At 46.6% G+C, this 20,958-nt stretch overlaps 1 protein-coding gene across 1 annotated transcript; it reads left to right on the top strand.

Annotated features, from left to right (window-relative positions):
• Positions 1-6,239: 6,239 nt before the first annotated feature.
• GPR139 (G protein-coupled receptor 139) lies at positions 6,240-20,321 on the top strand. Its single transcript, XM_069869829.1, has 2 exons — positions 6,240-6,401; positions 18,896-20,321. Exons 1-2 carry the CDS (start codon positions 6,287-6,289, stop codon positions 19,828-19,830), a joined length of 1,050 nt encoding a protein of 349 aa, XP_069725930.1. The 5' UTR covers positions 6,240-6,286; the 3' UTR covers positions 19,831-20,321.
• The last annotated feature ends 637 nt before the right edge of the window (positions 20,322-20,958 follow it).

The raw sequence follows: 20,958 nt of genomic DNA, 5'->3' as shown, positions 1-20,958 counted from the left end.
CTAAAAATATCCACAATACCTAGAAAGTGAGAAAAAAATAATCTGCTTCTGATACATTTTATAATGGTTACATCTAATTCAAAGTGTTTCAGACAAGAAAAGAGGAGTTCAAGGAAGCCAGAACCTTTTATCTAGTTAATTAATAGGGGGGATAGCATATGAAAGCCTTATGTAAAAGGAGAAAGTAATCTTATTCTGCCCAGGCTGGCTGCTCATTTGGTAGACAGGCAGAATTTAACAAGGAGCCCTGCAATCTATTTAATTGGCCACAAGATCAGAGTCTGCATCAGCCTTTTACCCACGGGGCTGCACTTTTATGCCTCCCGTCCCTCCCTGTGGGGAAGGAAGGTGATGCTGCAAGACTTTCCTTCAGTTCTACCAGGGCATCAGAAATAAGTTTGATGGGAATGGTTGGACTCGATGATCCGGTGGGTCTCTTCCAACCTGGTTATTCTATGATCCTATGAGTGAGTGGAAATGCTGCGTTCAGCGTTCAGGCTCTCGCAGCTGCAGGGGTTGCTGCTGTGCATGCCCGTGACAAGCACGCCAATGGCAGAGCCACGACTTGTGACAAGACACTCTCTGTAGGCTCCCTGTCACCAGCCAGTGACGACCGCTCCGTATAGAAACCCCTCCCAGCTCTCATGAAGAGGCACATTGATTTAACTGGTACTCGCTACATCCCAGTAATGTGAAGGCATCAACAAGTAAATATGAGGAAGGATTAGATATTGTCTTAAAGTGAACAAAAGATCTATATCGAAATAAAAATCACATATGCTTATCCTGAGATATGAAGGCAGAATTTAAGCAAACCATCAAAACAAGGCATTTGTATGAGGAAACCCTAAACTACAGCACAAAGTACATAATTTTGTGGCTTGCTCCCGAGATGAGGTGCAATGAGGTTTAGCATGACGAAAATGAATGCTTTGTTATGTTGCGATAATAATAATTTGTACATATAGTTGGTACAATGACTTTAAAATAAGAGATAATCTAATCTGTTTTCACCCTTTTTCTTGGTGTTCACAGGCTGGAATTGATTTCTGCTTAGTAATGGAGTAAGAAAATTTCACCTCCATTTGTCACATTCCACTTCTGAGGGTTGGGCACACTCCACCTTGTCTATAGTTAAACCACCTGGTATTTCCACCCCAAGTGAAAAGATTACTTGAATTTATTATTCAACTTTTTAAAATCCCGGTCGAGGAAATACAGAGAATCTCTGTGACATGAATCTCATATGCTTTCTTTTCACCTTGGGGAGAGGACAAACAAGCCTCCTTCTTAAGAAGGATTTGTCAAGTAGTTACATTTTAATCCTAATTTATTCCTCAATCCAGCAAAGCACTTAAGCATATACTTATGCTAAACATATGAATTAGCCCATTAACTCTACAGTTAAGCATCATACAAGCTCTGATGGATTTTCTTTGATTCTCTTCACTTCCTTATCTTTCAGAAAGAGTTTAATTTCTATTGTGGGTGGTGGATTAATTTCATTTGTAACGTGTCTAATACACTGCCCTGTGAAAACTGGACAATTTTGTTGTCACATCCACTGCAAACTAGATAGGTCAAATGAGTTTATCTCAATGCAGATTGCTGCCACATGTTTTCAATGTAACCTGAAAAGTATACTATGGAAAATCAGGTGTATCACCTACTGATTAAATGCAAACAAAACATGGTTATCCCATTTTGTTTTGTAATGCTTCTTTGAAACAACAGATGCTAGGTTAAATCTCATGTTCAGGCATTTATCACATCTGTTGTCCGTTCCCTTGGAAAGTCTACTCACAATAGTGTTCAAATGAATTACAATTAGATTTGTCAGTTGAACCCTAAAAGGGTGTTCAGGAAATAAATAGGTGTTTAAAAGCTTTAAACAAATGTTCAGATGGCTCATATAAGTAAAGCTTGGTTATAGCCACTGTTTGAGACCTACTGCAACCTTCATGACGTCTCCAAGGCCAAAGGAAGAAGAGATGGAGAGAAGCCTACAGTGGTGTGGAGCCTGAGGGTACAGGCTATGAACCCGCCGCGCCAGCCGGAGGAGGCAGCCTGCATTGGCATTCTGGCCCCACAGCTTTCCCAGCAATCACCACTAGCACAGGAAAAAAGTTTTCACCTAATCATCACCCTCCCCTTGTAAAACTGGAGCCTGCCTATTCAGAGGCACTAAGGAAGCTCCAGTAAAGAACTTTAATAATGACATTTTTTTCCAAACAGCTTTTACGAGAACGCAGAAAGGTCTCCCTCTCCTTGCAAGCCTCGAGAGACCTGCAGAACGGTATTGATGAAGATAGTCCTTTGACTCAGAAAGAGTAGAATTTGACCCAATTACTCTGCAGGCTAACAGTAAGGAAAGATAAAAATATGGCTTTAAAGAGAAGGGTTTTGTTGCAGAAAAATTATGTACAGGCATCTAATAAAGTATAATCTAAGACTCAACATTCTCACAGGTATTTTCTTTGCAGCCAATCTGAGATTAATACTTCCAGCTTTGCTACAGAGGTAAGACAACCTCATTCAGGCCATTAACCCCTTCTCTTGACAGCGTCCTTTACCTCACAGAACTGTTCACCTCCCTTTTTTCAGCCAAACCACATCTTTCCTTTGCAAGTAAAGATATCTCCACCTCTCCAACTGCCTCTCCCAATCCCTCATACACACTCTACATATTCATTTTCCTGTTTTCCCTTTGCTATATTCCAGGTACGTCACTCATGCCAGTGTCTTGCAACAGCACAACATTCAGTTCGTCCAGAGTCCTTGAATCAATGACTCTCTTCTCTTGAAGCCACCTTTGCTTTGCTCCATGGCCTAAGCGATTTGGGGTGTCAGACATGTCACTCAATCTTCATACCCCCAGGATTGCTGCCTGGCAGTTCATAGGAACACTCAGTTCCTCTGAGAAACAGAAAGCTAACCAAGCTCAAGTGGCTTTGGAATTTTAAAAGTAAAGTACATCCACCTCTTATGTAGCAAGTCATACAAAGAAAAAACTGCTCTTCAGAAAAGAATAAATGTCATTCATTGTCTGAGCGTGTGGCTGTTTATGAGATGAGATTCAGAAACAATCCTCCTCAAAGCTCCAGAGGCATTCTGCCTTCACTGTTAATTCAGGAGCAGACCAGTGCTCTTTTCACTGCAAGCCTGTACACATCATCCCTTTAGAAAGTAGCTAGAAAATAGTGAGAAGGTTAAAAATAAACAGCTTTAAGTAGAAGCAAGCATTGTGGTTAGTTTTGGATTAGCAAATCAGACCTGGACACCTGGTCCATCCTGCTCCTGGCACAGTGAGGCAGAAAAGTTCTTCCACAAGCTTTAATCAAGCTTTCTGAGGTACCAGAAGCAGATTCGTTTTCTCTGGCCTCTCCATCTGCAGGACAGGCCAGAGAAAGTATTAGAGAACATGACCAAATTTTCCAGTTTTTCCCCTCATACAACAGGAATGCATCAGATGAGCAGAGTTGCTTGCATCTGTGAGGCTCTAGTGAAGGCTCCAGGTGGGAAGATGGGAAACAATTCTTTCTCTTACGATCAAAAGCTCTTCTCATTCTCAGCACACAAGCAGGTACCTGAAATGCACCCTGGAGACAACTCTGACTCTGAGGAAACTAATGCTACTATTATAGAAACCTCTCCGGGGAAGGTCTATTGCTCAGGATGTTTAAAACTAGGCCAGACAGAACAGTGGCAGCAGCACAACAGAAAACGGATGGCAGAGGCACTTCCTTAGCCTCCAGCTTCTGTGGGATTTCACTGTCGTTAATCTGGAAGTTGAGACACCCACTCGCTGCAAACTATATGTGAGTCTTTTTAGCTGCCCCTTACCAAGTTGCTGCTCCTCTGCCACCTCCTCCTTTGGTTGCTTTGCTGATAAACTTCACTTAGCATCAAAACCATGAGGCACACTTTCAGCCCTATTGATGTATTCCCAAGAAAAGGTTCTAGGAATCATCGCTTCTCCTTCAGGAGGCAACAAAAGATCTCTTTCCTTGTCAGCTGTTACAGGAACATGAGAAGAAATTACACTTTTTAAAATAACAAGTAAACGCTGTACGTTAAATATCTGGAAAAAAAACAGACAGAGTTGAATTTGCAGGGCTTTGTACTGTATAACCACACACAGCCCACTGCTTTATCCAATTCTGTTGGTTATTTGAATGAAAGGTTTCAAAAGACTTTTTTTTTTTCATCTACTTGAATGCTGCACCAGCAGACTCTAAGCATTTGAAGGCTACATCCACAAAGATATCAATTGAAAAAGTAGAAGAAAAATTTGTGGTTTTCCAGCATGTTTAACCTGGGAAACTTGACATCAGTTTCAGCACAGTTCAAAAAGACTTCCTCTATTAAACATTTTAGCATGCGAATAACCTCACTGAGTCTCCAAGCAAAGTAACCTCCTACTCAAGCCCTTGCAGATCAGAGCCTTGCTCCCTCCTTGTTAAGCTTCCAAACAAAAGCTATATTACTTTTTAAATGTGATCATGAAAACCCAAAGATATGGATGGCCTTGCTTAGTAACCTGATGGTCTGTTACAATAGTTGACCTAATGGTGCCTTCCCAACTGCAACACCCTTTTTAATGCTATATTATTTTCCATGGATAGAGAAGTGATCAGCCCCTGCTCCTCCTCCCCTTGCGAGGAAGCTGTACATCCCTCTGTTTCCTCTTCTCCAGGATGAACAGACCAAGTGACTTTAGTCGCTCCTTGTACAGCTTCCCACCTAAATCCTTCACTAACTTTGTGACCCTCCTCTAGACACTCCCCGGTAGCTTTATATACTTCTTATACTGTGAAGTCCACTACAGTACTCAAGGTGGGGCCACACTAGTTCAGAGTAGAGCAGGACAACCACCTCCCTCGACCGGCTAGCGATGCCGCGCTTGATGCTGAGGGGCATGGTTTAGTGTTTGATAGGAATGGTTGGACTCCATGATCCAGTGGGTCTCTTCCAACCTGGTTATTCTACAATTCTATGCAGCCCAGGATGCATCTGGCCCTTTGGCTGCCCGGGCACACGGTGGCTCACGTGCCGTCCTCTGTCCAGCCCACTGACGAGCAGCACACAGCACAGGGCTCCATCACCTCAGCACAAGTGCTTCTCAAAATCAGTTATACCTGAGACCGTGGACTGAAACACACAAACATTACGGAATAGGTGGAGAAGGGTTTTGAAATCCCGATTCCCCTTGCTTCCTGGGAACGACCCGCATGCTCGCTCATGGGAAGCACAACGGGTGCCAGCGTTGGGCACCCGCTCCTCACCCCGCAGCGCTGCGATGGGCAACGACAGCTGAGCTAACTCCAACTCTGTGCTTCGGTCCTGTTGATGTAAACCTTCAGCTCTGGATTTATGACTTTCTTACTTTCTTTCCAGCCCATTTCGTGGGCTAATCCAGGACTGACAAGCTAATAAACCCTGTCTGTGCTCCTCTGTTACCCTACTGACCAGCGAACCAACTTGGGAGAAAAATTCCCTTTTTTTGCCCTTCCCTGAGAGAGGTGGTTCTGCTCCTCTGTTCCTCTCCTGGGGGACCTCATCTGGAGTGATGTGCCCAGTTCTAGAATCCTCAGCGTAAGAGCCGGACACAACACTCCAGATGAGGAATAGAGTGTCCGTGTGGAGCGGGTCCAGAGCAGGCGACAAGGCTGATCCGAGGGCTGGAGAACCTCCCGTAGGGGCCAGGCTGAGAGCTGGGGGTGTCCAGCCTGGAGAAGAGAAGATTGAGGGGGTCTTATAGCGACCTTCCAGTGCCTGAGGGGGCTGCAATAGAGCTGGGGAGGGGCTGTTCACAAAGGCTCGTGGGGATAGGACTGGGGGCGATGGGGATAAACTGGAGAGGGGCAGGTTTAGCCTGGCCATAAGGGGGAATTTCCTCGCCCTGAGGGCGGTGAGGCCCTGGCCCAGGTTAGCCGCGGCTGCCCCGGCCCTGGGGGTGCCCGAGGCCGGGCTGGATGGGGCTCGGAGCCCGCGATGCGGCGGGGGGTGTCGCTGCCCTGGCCGGGGGGGGGGGGACACTGCGTGGGCTCTGCGGCCCCCTCCCCCGCTGTGACCGGGGGGCAGGACGCGGCTCCCGAGGGGCGCGGAGCGGCAGCCCCGAGGCGTGGTCTCCCCGCGCCCTTCTCCGCCGGGTACCCCCCCCCCACCCCACCTCCTCCTCCTCCTCCTCTCCTCTCGTCCTCCTCCCCGTGGGTCCCGGGGCCGGGCTGGTCCCGCCCCAGCCCCGCGTTGGCCGCCGCCGAGCGCGCGAGGGGCGAGCGGGTCCATGGAGCACAACCACCTCCACAACGGCTCCCTGCTGGCGCACCACCGCTATGGCTGCGGCTTGGGCTACGCGCCCGTCGTCTACTACAGCCTGCTGCTCTGCCTGGGGCTGCCGGGTGAGTGGGGGGCTCGGGGGGCGGGGGGGGGGCAGGCTCTCGGAGCTTCTCCCTGTGGCCGCTCCCGGCCCGCGGGGAAGTTGGTGCCGCTTAACGACAGAGCGGGGGGTCCCTCTGCCCCCCGGCGCTGCCGGGTGTCTGGGGGGGTCTCCGTACCCCTGCCCCGCTCCCCCCGGCAGCCCGACCCGCGGCTGATGGGGACGCGGCGTCTGCAGCGCCAGCCCTGGGGTCGGTGCCCCGCGAGGACGATGCTGACACGGAGGTCGCTGAGAGCAGGTAACGGGGCTCAGACCGAGTCCCAGCCCGCTGGCACCAGCCCGTGTCACCTTGAGCGCGGTTTTCGACTTGCAAGGGGGACAGAGACAAAGCGGAGGTGCTGGAGAGGAGAGAAGCGAGAGAGACCCCAGATGGGGAGGGAAAGGATGTTCCAGGCTGGGAGGCGAACAGCGTTGGCAGCACGGAGGTGTCCAGAGATGCCACAGGAGCATCGCAGCGGCATCGCTGCCTCAGCCCAGGCGGAGAAGGTTCCTCCTGCTGAGGGAGAGGCTGAGGCTGCCGGCGAGCTGACAGCAGCGCTGCTGCGGCTGCAGGCTGGGCTCCCCCAGGCAGAGCTGCCACCCCGGGCTGGGGGGGAAAAGATCATAGAATCATAGAATCACCAGGTTGGAAGAGACCCACCGGATCATCAAGTCCAACCATTCCTATCAAACACTAACCCATGTCCCTCAGCACCTCGTCCACCCGTCCATTAAACCCCTCCAGGGAAGGGGACTCAACCCCCTCCCTGGGCAGCCTCTGCCAGTGCCCAGTGACCCTTTCTGTGAAGAATTTTTTCCTAATGTCCAGCCTAAATCTCCCCTGGCGGAGCTTGAGGCCATTCCCTCTCGTCCTGTCCCCTGTCCCTTGGGAGAAGAGCCCAGCTCCCTCCTCTCCACACCCTCCTCTCAGGTAGTTGTAGAGAGCAATGAGGTCTCCCCTCAGCCTCCTCTTCTCCAGGCTGAACACCCCCAGCTCCCTCAGCCGCTCCTTGTAAGACCTGCTCTCCAGCCCCTTCACCAGCTTCGTTGCTCTCTCCCCGGCTTCACAGCCCCAGAGCGACTCAGAACGCTCCACGGGGCAGGTGGAACGAGCCGGGAAAAGTTGGAGCCACCCCATGCACCAGGGGAATTGGGATTTGAAGGGTGCAACACAAGAGAGTTGGGTTGTGTCTCTGTACGGCTGCGCGTTTAAGGTGCTACAGACAGTGGTAAGCAGCAATAGTTAATAGGGTGCAATTTTGAAATGGCTTTGTTCACCTTAATTCCTTCTTCAAGTAATTAATTCATAGAAAAAAAATAATCAGACATGAAAAGAAACCTGTCTCTGAACAGCACACATGCAATTACCACTCTGCATATGAATTGATGCTTGTTGTGTTGGCTTTTTTATTTTCCCCTCCCTGGCTTATAATTAAAATTTGAAGATTGGCTAATAGTTCAGAGAACTAGAAAATTAAGTCCTGTGTTTATTCCCAGTGGATGCAGAGCATAGGCAAGTGTCAGTGCTCCACGGCACTGACAAGGCTCAGCCCTGGCCTGAAGAGACCCAGGCAACCGGGATGAGCAGGTAGTTTCCTCTTCATTAATTCTCTAGGGGCTGCTTGGAGCTCCACAGTAATGACGAGCTCTGATGTCAACACCTGTCCCCTAGGAACTGACCGAGACCCTCTCAAGATTATCAGGTGAAGAAGTTGTTGTGAAGCAGTCTGAGACTGAACTTGCCTTTTTATGTCTCTGAGACAGGGGAAAAGCCTCATGTGCACAGACAAGAAAAGTCCCTTAATGAGCACTCTGCACATACTTGCACCAGTTCCCTAAGGATACTACATTGTAATTACAGACCTAACACTGTGATTCTAAGAACATGGTTAAAGTCGGTGCATGATCCAAATTAGCAATGGTGACATGCATTTCAAGGGAATAGACGTTGGCTGATTAGAGCACTGGCACCAATGACAGCGCTTAACAGAATTAGCCAAAGCATTTGGGGGTGCAGCGCTGCCGAGTTCAGTGGACTTGCATCAGGTATGAATGTGTCAGCTTGTTCAGCGCACGTTACTGAGCACCGGCCACTGCACACGTACAGTATATGCTGAGTGCATGAGAAACTTGTGATTCTCACCCTGAGACCACACAGAGATGAGCGCAAGCTGGGTATGTTTAAGGGAAGACTCAGATGGTATGGAGTGAGAGCAATGCTAAAGAGAGCTTTTTGTGTTTTTAATTTGAAGCTGCTCTTCAGTGTTCTAATGTTAGAATATTGTAAAGGTAGCACACATTACCGGTTAGAACCCTGAATTTTCTGAGATTCGAGTAATTAGCTTTGTATGGTGCTAAATACTTAAGCATCATCTAGGATCTGTCCTCAAATACAGTGCTAGTGCAATGTTTTGCTGAAATGGAAACAGTTAACTCCTTGCCACGAATCTTGGAGAAAGACCGATGAGATGGGAAACCAGTTCTCTGTTTCTGCCTTTCCTGCTCTAGTGTCTGAAGGAAATTTCACTAACTCAACAACTCCACTTTGAGGCCAAGCAATGCCAGGCCAGACTGTGCATGCAAAGAGAGCATCCTTTCCCTTTCCTCCCTTGTAAAATAACTCGGGCACCTCAGCAGCGGCTCTTTCTCCCTCTGTGTTCAACCAGGGACCAGAAAGTTATGCAAAGGTGTCCCACAAATGTGCAGTCCCTCTGCCAGGAGAAGGCTGCATGGGACAGGGAGAAACTATTAGCACAAGGGTGGGGAGCAGAGCGAGGCAGCAGTACTAGGAGCAGGGTCATACTCATATTTAGAGGGGAGGGCGTGTCATTTACAGAGCCTTTCTGCAGCCCCTGCTCTACCATCCCTGCCCTCTCCTTGCTCATCAGTCAGAAAGGCACCTCTAGTTAGCTAAGTGGCAAGAAATGGGCTGCAGAAAGGATTAATGGAAGTGCTTCTTGCTTTAATGAGAGCAAATGCCAGAGACGAGGTGGTGCTGGATGTGGAGGAGGGAAGAAATTGCTGTGATTCAATCCAGGAAAGGTCTGGTAGGGAGAGGAAGCTAAGAGCAACAGGTACCAACTCTCAGTCCATCCCTTTGCCAGTGAGAGCTGCACAAAGCAGCTACACCAAAGCACTCCTGCTAAGGCAGGGCCACCGAACACAGCCAGAAGGGTCAGGCAGAGAAGCAGAAGTGCTCACTGCAGCCTGACCTGCCTTTGACTCAGATTCCTGCTTCATTAAAAGTTGCAGCGGCAACTGAGCTGCCTTGCATGCAGTCACCTTCCCCATCAGAGGTCTAGCATACTGCTGCCAAAAAAGGACTAAGAGGCAGCGTTTCCTAAACCAGGGCCTGGCCTGATCCATACTCCCTGGGTCCTTACTCCTTCTCCTCCTGACAGTGCAGATAGGCAGAGTAACATCTGTATGATCACTGGTTCCACTTTGCCCCCCCATCAGTCACATACCTGGGGAGCAACTCAGCTTCAGGGATTCACATCCCAGTGACACGAAGTCCAGGCACATACCCAGCACCCTTACAGCACCCCCGGGAGGTAACAGACTCACACCAATGCCCTAGGGAAGTGCCACTCCAAACTTTGAGAGCGTTGTCCACAAACGTTTCTTTGATTTGTGCTTTAGGCTTTTACTTAAAAGCACTCATACTGATCTAAACGCAGATTCAGGACTCTGCAAGCTTGGGAAATCTGCCTGAACACACTCAGGTGCTCCCAGGTAGAGGGTGCGAACAAGTAGCTTTCGTGTCAGACCTATTGCTCAACAAAGTGTCATGGAGGTGGGGACAACCCAGGTCATTCAAAGCTCAGCCATGAGCAGAGAGCAATTGGCAGGCTCCATGCAGAGAGAGAGAAGCTGTAGTCCTGACCTAGAGGAACGTGTAAGCTCTGCAGGAGCGCGTAGCCTTTTTAACACACTGTCAAGAGAGCGACTTGCTACAGACCTTCCCCTAACAGATGACAGTCTGGCTGTCCTTGCACAGCAAGCCTGTGCTCCCTAGGGGGTTGTATTGACATGCAGGTGTGTGACATTTGCACTGCACCCATGCAAATTGAAATGATGGAGAACTGATCCTTCTAGAGCCCCATACACAGCTTAGAGTAAGGATCTGGGAGGCGTGTAAGCCAAAGTTATCATCCTGGCAAGGCAGGTGCTGCCAGGGGGCTGTGGGGGCTGAGCATCCCTGATCTAAGCAGCCAGCACCGCGCCACAGCCCAGCTGTGCCCCCTCTGCTCCACCGTGGGGTGGGGGAAATGGGACCTGAAAGGCATCGCCAGCTCTGTGCTTACAGCCACAACCTGGTTAGTACCACGAAGAGGAGGAGGGACAGGTAGCAATGTTTGTTGATGACTCACATGGCATGTAGTACACCCAGTAAATACCAAAGCGGGCAGAAGCTAGGTGTGTGTACAGCACACGACAGTACAGAAGTGTGTCTGACCCATTTTGGATTCCTGCCATCTCCTGCCTAGTATAATCTTCTGCAATCACAGTACAAGCTTCTGATTAAAGAGAGCATTTCCAACACCTGAATAAATAGCCTCTCTCATAACAGCGCACCTGAACAATAGAAGTGCTAAAGGAAGATCTGAAAATATGAGTGGGAGAATCGTTACATGCAGAGTTATGACCTTGAAAAAACAGCACTCTTCAGCTGTCACTTATTAGATAGAATTCACACAATGAATAAGAACTGAACCCTCCCAAGGCCTGATTCAACCCCCCTTTTATTCAAAGACCACACTTTCTCCAACTTAAATTCTGAATTGGACGCAAAGCCAGTACATTGCACCCTGCTTAAAGGAGAACAAATAAATTGGTAGAACTTTACCTCAGCTATCGAAGCAGCTGAAGGACACTGCAGCACATTACAGTAGCACTACAGGACAGAGGGGAACAGAAATGCTGCTAACACGCTTCAAAGGAGTCACTTCCTATAGTAAAATGAATGCTTTTTCTTTAAGGAAAGAAGAATCGTTATGAAAAAGAATAGATTCATTACAGTGTTCCTGCACCGAACCAGAGACAGCAAGGCATGCAGATGATTTAGTTTGGTCAGTACGTCTGGACACTGGACGCTAAAGCCTTGCAGCCGGAGCGGAAGCGTGTGGCTGAATCCACGCTAAGGCAGAAGAGGACTTGATTGTGCATCTCTGAACACCACTACAGTACAACTGCTAAATTTGTTTTTCTGCTGCCACATCAGTAGGAAACAACACTGTCAGGGCTGGAATGATAACGAGGTACAATATTTGGGAGGCTCAGCAGAGCAAGAAGCGCACAACCTTGCATGGCGCTGAAATGGAATGGGAAGGAAAAACTCCAAAGGAGATTTTTCCTTAAAATGACAACGTCACAAAAGAGAGAGCACAGCCAGTTTTCACGGTAGGTGGGTAATGCAGAGCCCCCAGTTGTTAAGTCAAGCCATTCAGAAGCACTAGACAGTCTAGTATCCTGCTGTTCTTCATCCACCCCCTTGTTTAGTTTTCTCCTCCTCCTCCCCTCTGTAAAATGGGGGTGAATCAGCAGAAATGAGCCAGCAGAAGGTCTTCATCGGCATACGTCAAGACAGTTTGCTGTAAGCAAACAATCAACACAGATGTCCTGACACGGTGTGCACTTGCTCTCACATGTCAAATGCAAAGCGATCCCTGACCACAAAAGCATTCCATTTCAGGTGGCCTTTTTGAGCCTTTAATCTCTTTTCCCATAAACTTTGAGACATAAGAAAAGGAAACGAAGCCAAAATTAACTCCTTGAGCACAGGAGACCTTGTAGACATTTTCATTCTGCAGAATAAAGATACATGTGTATACAAGGATCCTAAACCCTGAAGTCTGGAGCACTGTCTAGGCCGTTCTGGGGGTGACCTGATGGGAGAAGGTTGAGTTGGGTCGCCCCTGCAGGACACCAGTACTATTGTGTAGAAGGAATGAAGTAGAGGCAACCAAGTAGGACCAGAATTAGTGGTACAGAAGATGGCCAAAAGGAGTTTTGTCTCTTTATCCATGAAAGAGGAGAGAAGCCTGCCTATTGAAACACTGAATATATTCTTTTTTTCACTAAAATTGTTTCTTTGTACCACCTGAAAAAGGATCACTGGAATGTACAGTCATTTAACTTCTCCATCTTTTCAGTCATCTGGTGCACTGACTGTGCAGATAGGTGCACTAGAGGTTGCTTTTGGTTTCAAGACAAATTACCTGTCAGTCAGTTACATCAGACAAGGGTATTTGTTCATTCCAGGTGTGTTTTCTTCAATGTTCAGGCTAGCACACCAGAGTGTGATATAATCGAGTGTGGATGCAGCATAGTCTCCGTGGGGGAAATAAGGCCAAACTGCAATGGTTTTACATAGCCTGTAATTTCCTGCGTATTGTTTAAAGTTGGCATAGTCTCTGAGAAAGCTTGGCCACGGGGCTTGCAATCATGAGCTCCTATTACATTACCTAATGTTTTAGGAAGACATAAAGACTGTTATTTTAGCAAAACCACAATTAAAGGTAAAATCCTCTTAATTATTCATGTTCAGTAAAGAATTCATGCCAGTGTCCTTATGAAATCACATCCTCCCTCCATCCTAGTCATCCCATCAAATACCTTTGGCACCTGCCTCTGTTTTGGCGTTGAGAATCAAAAGGGTAGAATGGTTTTGTCATCCTTGAGCTCCAGTTACTCAGCTTGAGACCTCTTAAACTTCACTGACAGCCCACATTTAGCCACAGACACCTACCAAATGAGACACCCGAATTGCCTTGAAAATCTCCATCTGTCCAGATACATTGCATGAATAACCAAATTCCTTCTATGATTTCTGCATTATTTTGCAGATTGCTTTTTCTCCTTCCAGCATCGATTTGCATTAGAAAGTTCTAATGCTCTGGTAGCAAGATTCAAGGCCAGATTTTAAGATGTGAGTTTTAGACGTTTTTATCCTTATGTGGGTTCCTCCAAGAAGGGCTTCACGAGGAGGGAAACGTCCAAGAGTTGTTAGCAGTTTTCTGCGCTGTAGGCCCAGCTCGCAAAACGTGGATGAGGATGGTGAAGACAGCAAGAAGAGAACCAGATCCCCATCACATTTACACGTGTCACCAATGAGCACGTACCAGGCCTCCCAGCATCTTAGCCTTAGTGCACCTTCTGAGCCATTCTCATATTGCAGAAATATTTGTATTTATAAAGACTAGGGGAAAAAAGCCTACTCCAACAGTCCAGGAAAGCCAAAAGCAACACAACGTAATTACACTTGTCTGCCAGACAAGTTACTGCATTTAAGCCTGAGTGGTTGGCAGCATTTAAAGTGAATACCAGCTGCTGGCATCTCCTGTGCCCTCCAACAGTGAGGAAGCACCTTTGGCTGAGCCAAAATCCTTCTCTGGCCTCCATGACCCACTGGTAGCTAATCCAGCCATGGAGCAGAGTACCTCATTCACTACAGCCTTCCCTAGAGCCTCCTCAGCTAATAAATAGTGTCAAGCGAGAAAAATGGCCCCAGAGGCCAGGTTTCATTGTCAGAATGTGGTCTCTGACACAAACTCTTTAATTCACTTGTGGCTCGTAAGTGCAAGGCCATGCCTTGTTTTCTCTGGCAATCACTAACCTGGTCGCCTGCGTATGGAGGGGAATTGGAGTTGTCCTAGGCTAGAACTTGATCATCCTTGATCTCCAAGGTTCACTTTTGCCCTTAGAGCTGTCACCATCTGACCCTGCATGTGGGACTTGTAAGCACAGACCACACGAGAGCCTTTCTCCAAGATTTGAAACCACCTGTAGTGGCTGTCCTGCTTCTGTGCCTGCGATACTCTTTTCTGATGCTCATTTTTTGTCTTGAATCCCTCTCCATCCTCTGGGAGATGATGCAGGCACCAACAGAAGGACATGACAGCCCTTCCCCACCAGGGGTGAGCGGGTAAGTGCCATTCAGTGGTGCTCAGACAAGTTGAACAACAAATAATTTATTTTCAAAATCAGTCCTCACAGGAACTCTCAGGGAACGAAAAACTTGAATCGCACTAATTACATTCTGTAAAGTATCTCTTTATGCTTCTTAACAGTTAAGGAAGGATCTCAGGATAGGATAACGAAAAAAACAACAAATTATGATAGCCACGAGCAGGTGCCGTTCACAGCGGTTGTCCCTGTCTGCTGAAGCATTGGGTTTGACCCACACTGGTTGCAAGAGGCAAACACAGAACTGCGCTGTCTTCTGTAAAGACAAGCAAGCCCCTCTTCTGCAAGCGGTCATTTTGAAAGACAGCATAATCGGCTATAGCCAACATCATTAATAAACATATTCATGTTACCACTGCATTTTTTTTTTAAATAATTCCTGTTACGTAGCCTTCATCAGAAGTCACCCATTGTCATCATCTTCCAAGAGAGCTTCCAGAGGATGTAATGGCTTAATACCACTCATCTCCAATCTGGTAACTCTTAGCAAATGACTATTAGCAATCATGCTCAGATCTGCCTGCTGGGCACGGTACCTATTTATATTATAATATTGCCCCCTAGCTTAGAGGAAATCTATTCCCATCAAGCCAAAACATTACTTTTTTTCAGCATATATTTTTAGCCAACTGCACATAAAGTTTCAGAGTTTCTAAATCTAAGGAGGAGATGTTACTAACATTTTTTAAAGCAATTTAAAATTTCCCATTCGTAAAACCGTCTCTGCCTGTGCCGGTCAGGTGACTCATGCAGGACCTGCGGAGTAGTTTCATACATCACACAATGATTTGTAGGGATCCTAGCAACAACTGTATTTGGTAAAAGGCATCCATTATATTCAGTGACCTAATGTTTATCACATTCTGTGAGCGACACAGCTACTTCATTTAGGTAGTTTATGATGCTGAACTACTGAACCACACAGCACGCCTTATTCCCAACACAGCGGTGCCACCATTTATGTTGTAAAGGCTATTTCACTACACGTACATGCAAAACATTCTCAAGAAAAAAAAAAATCAAAGCCCAGAGACATGTCTATTTCTTCTTTAGGCAGATACAATTGCTCCTGTTTGAGCTCACACACGGTGATAATATTCAGTGGAAAGAGCTCAGCGAATCCCCCACCAAGACCATAGTTAGACAGCATTTGAGCTATGACTGTAATCCATGAAACAAGAAGTTAGGGAAAAAACTGTACGTCCAGGCCACAAGCACCGCTTTAAGGAGGCCCAGAAGGGCTGTGCAGGCAAGGCAATACAGCCTTGGTACAGGAAGCAAACCCAAATCCACTTGGGAACCAAGGTTACTGCGAGAGGATGATCCCTCTCAGGTACATAGGAACTCCAACCACATGAACTTCAATGCAACACTTGTACTTGGAAACTGGTAATGTGAGAGGAGGTATCCAGAGAGATTTCAGGGTCCCACAATGAAGCCTGGCTGAGTTAGGAAGTTGCTGTATTTTGAGCAGGATGGACCAGTTGGTGCCTGGGTGTTAAGAGAGGTTGAGATGCTGTGTCTCGAAGGCATGCTCATGGCTGAAGGGAAGGAATTGAGACTGCCACTTCTTACAGCTGCTTCTCATCATCTGCTAGTAGCATCTCAAGGCTTCAGCCAGCTAGTCCCTAATCAAGCCCTGGTTCTCGACCAGATATTTCTAAATTCAGAATACTGCACTGCAGCAGGTGGCACTGGCAAAAATTCCCATCTGTCGTCCCCTAATCAACTCCCAGCACAGTGATCAATCTCTTTCAGATTCAGACAATCTTTACTACTTTGTATCTATTAAAAACACTGCAAGAAATGGGCAACAGACCATCCAGGACAATTTAGGAGCACTGACCTATGCAGCCACTGTAGCTCCACGTACATTACAGTAAAACAGATATTTTTATATCTCTGTCATCATCTCTGCTGCAGTCCCCATCACTGACTCTAATATTAGTGCAAAAATTAGCATAAATAAGGTTACAGTGTGGTAGCAAATGCTCTCCCTCCCATCCCCTTTCACCCACGCAGGTAATTTTTGCCCATAGGAGAGTTTGCGGGACACTGAGGAGGCACCCAGGAGTCACTGAGATGCTGGCACAAGGACCCAGTTCATGCAGAACAGCATTCCTACCCCTTTCCCATTTTACTGAGCGCTAGGTAGTGTTTGAGGACATGCCAAGGACCAACACTGGCTAGGAAATAGGTGAGGGGCTAAGACTTCTCTGTAGCTCATCTTTGCTTTCCCTATACAGCGCGGAGCAGAAAAAGCACTCCCAAACACTGTGCTAAGACACTATCATACTGGCAACTTTCTGCTGCACCCCGGTATACATCTGTTTTCACAAAGTAAACGATATTACTCTATTTCATCCAGCGAGAAAAAGCCCTAATGTGATCCCAGGGAAAGCATTTCTAGTACTAAATACTCTAACCCTTGCAGAAAAATTGGATAGAGCTTACATGTACTTTGTCAGATCAATTTTCTAATCCGGCTCACCGTGCAAAGCTCACTGGTGTTAGGCAAATAACTTGCGTTTCAGTACATGCTGTCACTGTCATTGCTAGGAACCCTGAAAAAGGTGGGGGGAGCGGGTACAGATGAAAGGATTCCTCATAAATCAGCTCCTCTAGGAAAAAAGAATTGGGTTAAAACCAAACGGCGGGACTCAGGCAGTGGGCAGAAGGGCTGGGGAGCTGGGCTGCTGTGCCTGGACTGGGCACAGCTTCAGTGTCACTGCAGGAACCCCTGTGCCAGCCAGGCCGGAGTTCCCAACAGGTACAGACATCCTCAGGCATCCCCCCTGCTGCACACTGGCTCCAGCTGCTGCTTCTGCAGCGAGTCACATCCAGAGGATTTAAAGATAAGATGAACCCCACGGGTAACATCCAATATCCATGAAGCTGAGCCACTCGGCCCGGCTGGCCAAAGCCAACAGTGGCTGCAGAGTCACAATAAACACTCCAGCTCAAGGATTTCCTTGACAGAGCATCACTCACTGTACCTCTAGGGCTCATCATCAGGCACAACAGAGGCATCTCATAAGTAAGAGAAAAATGACACAGCAGTTCTATCACCTCTCGTCTCCCATGTCTGCTCTGAGCTGAAATCAATGCAGTTGGATTCATGCTAATGGAGTGCAAAATTCCTCTGAAGGTGATTTGAGACAACACTGTGGGAAGGATCACAGGGGTTTGTTTATTTATGGAAGGAGGCAGTCGGTTGTCATGTTTTCGTTAGTTTTGTTCCAAGATACAAAATTAATATTAAGTTAATATAGAAATAGGTGACACAAGGGCTGTTACCCAAGATCAAGCACTGTGTTGCAGTTCATTTCCCTGGTGGCAGAAACCTGCTCCCAGACAGCAGGTTTTAAATGTATTTATGAATAAGGAAGTTTTCTCCAATGCCAAGTAAAACAGTTTAAAAAAAAAATTAGCATTTTCAGTTGTAGGACATGTGCCCTATGTCATCATTACCTTGTCAGCAACTTCTTTTCTCTCTGATTTAAAGGAAATGTTACAATTACTGTTGATTTGTTTTGGGAAATCCATCAAAGCTGGCAGAAATGTTTGAAGCACTGGATGCACAGAAGAGGTGATTTATAGAACACTTAGGAAAATGTCAAATACAAACATTTGGCAGTCTCTTGTACAGTAAAGCAGATCTCTGATTTTAAGCACTGCTTCAGGTATTCTAGCCAAGTGATATAAACTTCTGATGGGAACAGTCTCGCCTGTCTCATTCCAGCCATACTACTAATAAGAATAATAAGATTTTTCTTCCCAATGCAAGACTACACAGTAAGCTCTAGTAAACATGAGCAAGTAGTTAAAGTTTGGCTATACCTTAGTGCTCTATGAAAGCTCTTAAGGACTGGCAGGAATGTTTGTATCCATAGCTCTGCCTGACCAGGGGCTGTAGGACCGAGCCTTTCCAGTAGCATCTCTCCTAGCACAGCTTCAAGCAGCCACTAAGGCTTTAAGTTGAATCGGAGCTTTAGAAGATTGAAGCAAACCAGACAGTGAAACAGCAGAGACCAGACACTTCAACACTTCACCACAATATTATTTGTCTTGCAATACATCTAGGCATGAGTTAGGTGATGGGTCTGTATCGTGGCTAGAGAGTTGCAAGCAGATGCTTTTTCAGGAAACTGGGGGAACACTTGGGCTGAGTCAGAACCTCCAGCACATCTGATGTGACCAGCAGGATTTCCTTAAAGGCTCAGCTGTATCACTTCAGAGGAAAAATGCCTTCCAGTTGAAGGACTCAAAGAACAACTCTGGATATGCAACCAGGTCTTTGTGGAGCTGATAATTTCCACTGTGGGGAAAGGGAGATGCTTCCCCAGAACCCTTCTGTAGGAGAGCAGGTGAGACAGGCAGGACTGGATTACAGGATGCTTATCCTGGCCAGAGCCAGAGCTTGAACAGAGCTACTGCTCCAAGCAAGCGCTCAAAAAAAACCCACTAGTATTAAGTCTTAATAGCCTAACTCTGTTTCTGTCTCCACAGCAAACATCTTGACAGTCATCATACTTTCTCAGCTCGTGGCTCGCAGGCAGAAATCCTCCTATAACTATCTTCTAGCGCTAGCTGCTGCTGACATCCTGGTTCTCTTCTTCATCGTCTTTGTCGACTTCCTCATGGAAGATTTCATCTTAAACAAACAGTTGCCTCAGATACTGGACAAAATAATTGAGGTCTTGGAATTTTCTTCAATTCACACTTCCATTTGGATTACTGTTCCTCTAACAATCGATAGGTATATAGCTGTGTGCCATCCACTGAAGTATCACACGGTCTCCTATCCCGCTCGTACTCGAAAAGTCATTGTAAGTGTCTATATCACCTGCTTTTTGACCAGTATCCCCTACTACTGGTGGCCCAACATTTGGATTGAAGACTACATAAGCACATCAATGCATCACGTCCTCATCTGGATCCACTGCTTTACTGTTTACTTAGTGCCCTGCTCCATCTTCTTCATCCTCAATTCCATCATTGTGTACAAGCTGCGACGGAAGAGCAATTTCCGACTGCGAGGGTACTCGACAGGGAAAACAACAGCCATTCTGTTTACTATAACTTCTATTTTTGCCATACTTTGGGCTCCAAGAATAATCATGATACTGTATCACCTCTACGTATCGCCTATAAACAACAGCTGGGTTGTACATATTGTGTCGGACATTGCCAATATGCTGGCACTGCTGAACACTGCTATTAATTTCTTCCTCTACTGTTTTATTAGCAAAAGATTTCGCACAATGGCAGCTGCCATGCTGAAAGCCTCTTTTAAGTGTCAGAAGCAACCTGTGCAATTCTATACAAATCATAACTTTTCCATAACAAGCAGCCCTTGGATTTCCCCTGCCAACTCTCACTGCATCAAAATGCTTGTTTACCAGTATGATAAGAATGGAAAGCCTATAAAAATATCACCATGAAAGGGGCAGTAGCTGGAGTTTCTGGGTGCAAGTTCTTTTCAAACGGTTACATCTTCAGGATGTAATTTGCTGAAATGGCTATTTTGAAGAGTGGTCATTTGATTTCATTTCCCTGGGAGACCGAGGGCAGATCAGACTGCTAGGAGGGAGCAGGAGCACTCGATTTAAAGAGCAAAAGTGAGAAGGCAAAGGCCTCCATCTCTTGCACAGCATTTTGAATATGCTTCAGAGTTCAAGTCTTAGTGTTCCGTCGCACTCAAGTGTTTTGCATCCCCGCACCAGTGCAGTCCAAAGTCATTGGAGGGGAGAAGCCACAACAGTGTTTAATTACAGCCTTTTTAAAAAACAACATTGAAACCTTACTTGACCATGCAGTTCGCTATTGACAGAGCAAACTAATGCTTTTATGTACTGTGGAAGGTGTCATTTCTGGTGTGTGCACTTGCCAAAAACAATGTGTTGTTGCTCACATGAAATACACCACATAGTCTTGTTGCCAAGACCTTGTTGGAGGAGGCAGCCTGCAAGACGCCAACTGTCACAAGTCAGTTTTGGCTCGTTTGAACAAGACCTGAGGACTGATGTAGTACCTGTTGCAGCCTCGGCACGGCAAGCAGTCCTGCAAGCTGCCAATATTCATATGTTGTTATTAAAGAATGTGACCAAGGCAGGGGAGCTCAAGGGAGGGAGAGAGGTTTCTAGAGCCAAGAACAAAAGCAGAGTCTTTTCCCTGCTATTTCAGTCATGGTGTCTATAAAGATTTTCAAGTGCAAGTCCAAGTCCTGCCTGATGCAGAGCTCCCACTGAAACAGCTCCTGCAAAGTCTGGAGTGATTACAGCCTTCAAATTCCTGCTTAATCAATAAAGATTCTCAGTTATCTCCCCCTGTTCAGGCCTTTAACAATTAACATACAAAACCTCAGCTTAAGACTTCTCCTAACAGAGTATGCTATCCTATTGCAGATTTGCCATTTAATTGTTAAAAAACTATTTGTGAAAGAAATCCATTAAATACCCAGACAGCAGTAAAAACATAGATCAGCTTGGACTGGGGCTTTGAAATATTCCCCTTACTTAAAGTAGCTTAACTTCTCTTCCTTCTCAGTCAAAAACCAGCATCCCAGCAAT

The sequence above is a fragment of the Phaenicophaeus curvirostris genome, chromosome 16 (genome assembly GCF_032191515.1).
Source record: "Phaenicophaeus curvirostris isolate KB17595 chromosome 16, BPBGC_Pcur_1.0, whole genome shotgun sequence".
NCBI classification, from domain to species: Eukaryota; Metazoa; Chordata; class Aves; order Cuculiformes; family Cuculidae; genus Phaenicophaeus; species Phaenicophaeus curvirostris.
This window is presented reverse-complemented; position numbering and strand designations above follow the sequence as displayed.